The following is a 2,717-nucleotide window of genomic DNA, read 5'->3' as shown; positions in this document are numbered from 1 at the left end:
TTATGGAAAGACCTGGGAGATAAATAACATCCCAGAGTCCGGTCTAGACCTGCTCTTTATGGAAAGACCTGGGAGATATATAACATCCCAGAGTCCTGGTCTAGACCTGCTCTTTATGGAAAGACCTGGGAGATAAATAACATCTTAAAGCGTAACTCTAGACCAGTCTACACCTGCTCTATCTCTAGATTATAGAGCAGTCTAGACCTGCTCTATCTCTAGATTATAGACCAGTGTAGACCTGCTCTCTCTCTAGATTATAGACCAGTGTAGACCTGCTCTATCTCTAGATTATAGAGCGGTCTAGACCTGCTCTATCTCTAGATTATAGAGCGGTCTAGACCTGCTCTATCTCTAGATTATAGAGCGGTCTAGACCTGCTCTATCTCTAGATTATAGACCAGTCTAGACCTGCTCTATCTCTAGATTATAGACCAGTCTAGACCTGCTCTATCTCTAGATTATAGAGCGGTCTAGACCTGCTCTATCTGTAGATTATAGAGAGGTCTAGACCTGCTCTATCTCTAGATTATAGAGCGGTCTAGAACTGCTCTTTCTGTAAAGTGTCTCAACTTGTTCTGAATTGATACTATAAATAAAACTGAATTAAATATGGACGAAGATTATTTCTACAACTGGAGCTAAAACTCTTGTGATGACGGCGATCGCTTAATAGAACCCAGACGTAGTCGTGTAGATGCAGCCTAAAAGTGGCGTGCGTGTGAGTCAGTGATTTCTAGACGATCTGCAAGTGGAGACGGGGCTGGGTGCGTACCGTGATCCTTCACCAGGGCCTCCATCTCCTCCTGGGTGCCTTTGTTCCACTCGGTGATGTCCACGTGCAGCGAGTAGTCGCAGCAGCACTTGCTGTCGGCCCACTCCCTCCACTGTTTGAAAGCTGCCACCAGGCTGACGCCGGGCTCCGGCACCACGTGGTCGACTGGAAACACAAGCAACGACAGGTTGGATGTGGTGCGGCATCGTTGGATCATACGCTCCACGGCACGCACATCTGCAGCGTTATAATCCCTGCAGCAGCTACACTTTTAACCCTTGGAAGTTATCCAGGTCAAATTGACCCATTTCTAATTTTTACAAGAAGAAAAATGGAACAAGTTCCATGTTTTCTACCTTCTATCAGCGTCCTTTCCTTATTTCCTGAGATAAACATGTATTCCTGACTCGGAACATTATTCTGGATATGACACTTATGTTGTTGTTGTATGTTGTTTCCATAGTGGATTTGCAACATGAATTATAACTTATGACTAAAAACAAACCCCACTTCCATGTTTAATAGTGTGCTAGTAGAGACTGATGCATTCCCTAAACGTATATGTTATCTCAGTTGTTGGAAATTGAGATAAAAACAATATTTGTTAATAGATTATGAAGTCAAATCTTATTTCAGAATTGTTTTTAAACCACAAATAAGTCCCGGGTCAGTTTGACCCGAGGGACACGCGAGGGTCCCGAAAGTGAAGACAATAAGAGGGTTAGACTGGTTGAAAACACCGGAAAACTCCATATTAAAAATATTGCAATATTCTGCGATATGGCGCGGGGACCTGTTGCCCGGGGGGACATGTTGCGCAGGGGACATGTTGCGCAGGGGACCTGTTGCGCGGGGGACACGTTGCGCGGGGGACACGTTGCGCAGGGGACACGTTGCGCGGAGGACATGTTGCCCGGGGGACACGTTGCGCAGGGGACACGTTGCGCGGGGGACACGTTGCGCGGGGGACATGTTGCCCAGGGGACATGTATGTTGCGAGGGGGACATGTATGTTGCGAGGGGGACATGTTACCGGCGGGACACGTTGCGCAGGGGACATGTTGCGCAGGGGACATGTATGTTGCGAGGGGGACATGTTACTGGCGGGACACGTTGCGCAGGGGACACGTTATGCAGGGGACATGTTGCGGGACATGTATGTTGCGCTGGGAAATGTTGTGCGAGGACATGAAAGCAGGGGACATCTAGCGCGGGACACGTTTTTCTTGGTTCTAGGTTGCTGTATAGCGCTATATGAATAAATGTTGATTAATATAATACATTATACATTATACAACACATTGATCAACATCTCTCTAAATGCGCCAGTCGTCTTATTTTCAACTGTAGTCCCAGTTACCCAGCATGCATTTCTTTATGGTGGGAAGAAACCACGAGGAGAACACACATGCAAACTCCTCAAAACAAAACAAAACCAAAACAAACCAAAACAAACCAAAACCAAAACAAACCAAAACAAACCAAAACAAAACAAAACAAAACAAACCAAAACAAAACAAAACAAAACAACGGCATCAAGATCCCTCGGTCAGTGTTATCATCTCCTGGAGCCCTGAATACGCACTGATCATCGTGGTCCCCCCCGCCAGCGCCGCCTTGGTGCCCTGGTAGAAGTCGTCCGCCGACACCATGCCTCGGTCCGGCATCTGGAACCGGGTGTGCACGTCGATCCCCCCCGGCAACACCATTCTCCCATGAGCCTCTATGGTCTTAACTCCCCCGGGAACTATCAGGTTGTCGCCTAACTGCCTGAACAGAATAGAATGAAAAGACTTTAATGTCATTATTCACAAGAGCAGTAACCTGGGCAACGAGATCAAAGCAAAACCTTTACAGTGTCAACAAGAAATATAAAAATATTAAATATAAAAATATAAAATATAAGTAGTGCAGAAGAAAGCAAAAAAAAAGAGGGGGGGGG

General features: G+C 46.2%; 1 protein-coding gene across 1 annotated transcript in view; it reads right to left on the bottom strand.

Annotated features, from left to right (window-relative positions):
• Positions 1–2,717, bottom strand: part of LOC117945075 (dihydropyrimidinase-related protein 2-like) — a 20,735-nt gene that overhangs the window by 12,600 nt on the left and 5,418 nt on the right. The window contains exons 2-3 of the mRNA XM_034872329.1: positions 2,361–2,545; positions 776–940 (exon numbers count right to left, since the gene is read on the bottom strand). Coding sequence (XP_034728220.1) covers positions 776–940; positions 2,361–2,545 — 350 coding nt within the window. The remainder of the gene's footprint in view (positions 1–775; positions 941–2,360; positions 2,546–2,717) is intronic.

This window comes from Etheostoma cragini, chromosome 5 (assembly GCF_013103735.1).
Source record: "Etheostoma cragini isolate CJK2018 chromosome 5, CSU_Ecrag_1.0, whole genome shotgun sequence".
Classification (NCBI taxonomy): domain Eukaryota; kingdom Metazoa; phylum Chordata; class Actinopteri; order Perciformes; family Percidae; genus Etheostoma; species Etheostoma cragini.
This window is presented reverse-complemented; position numbering and strand designations above follow the sequence as displayed.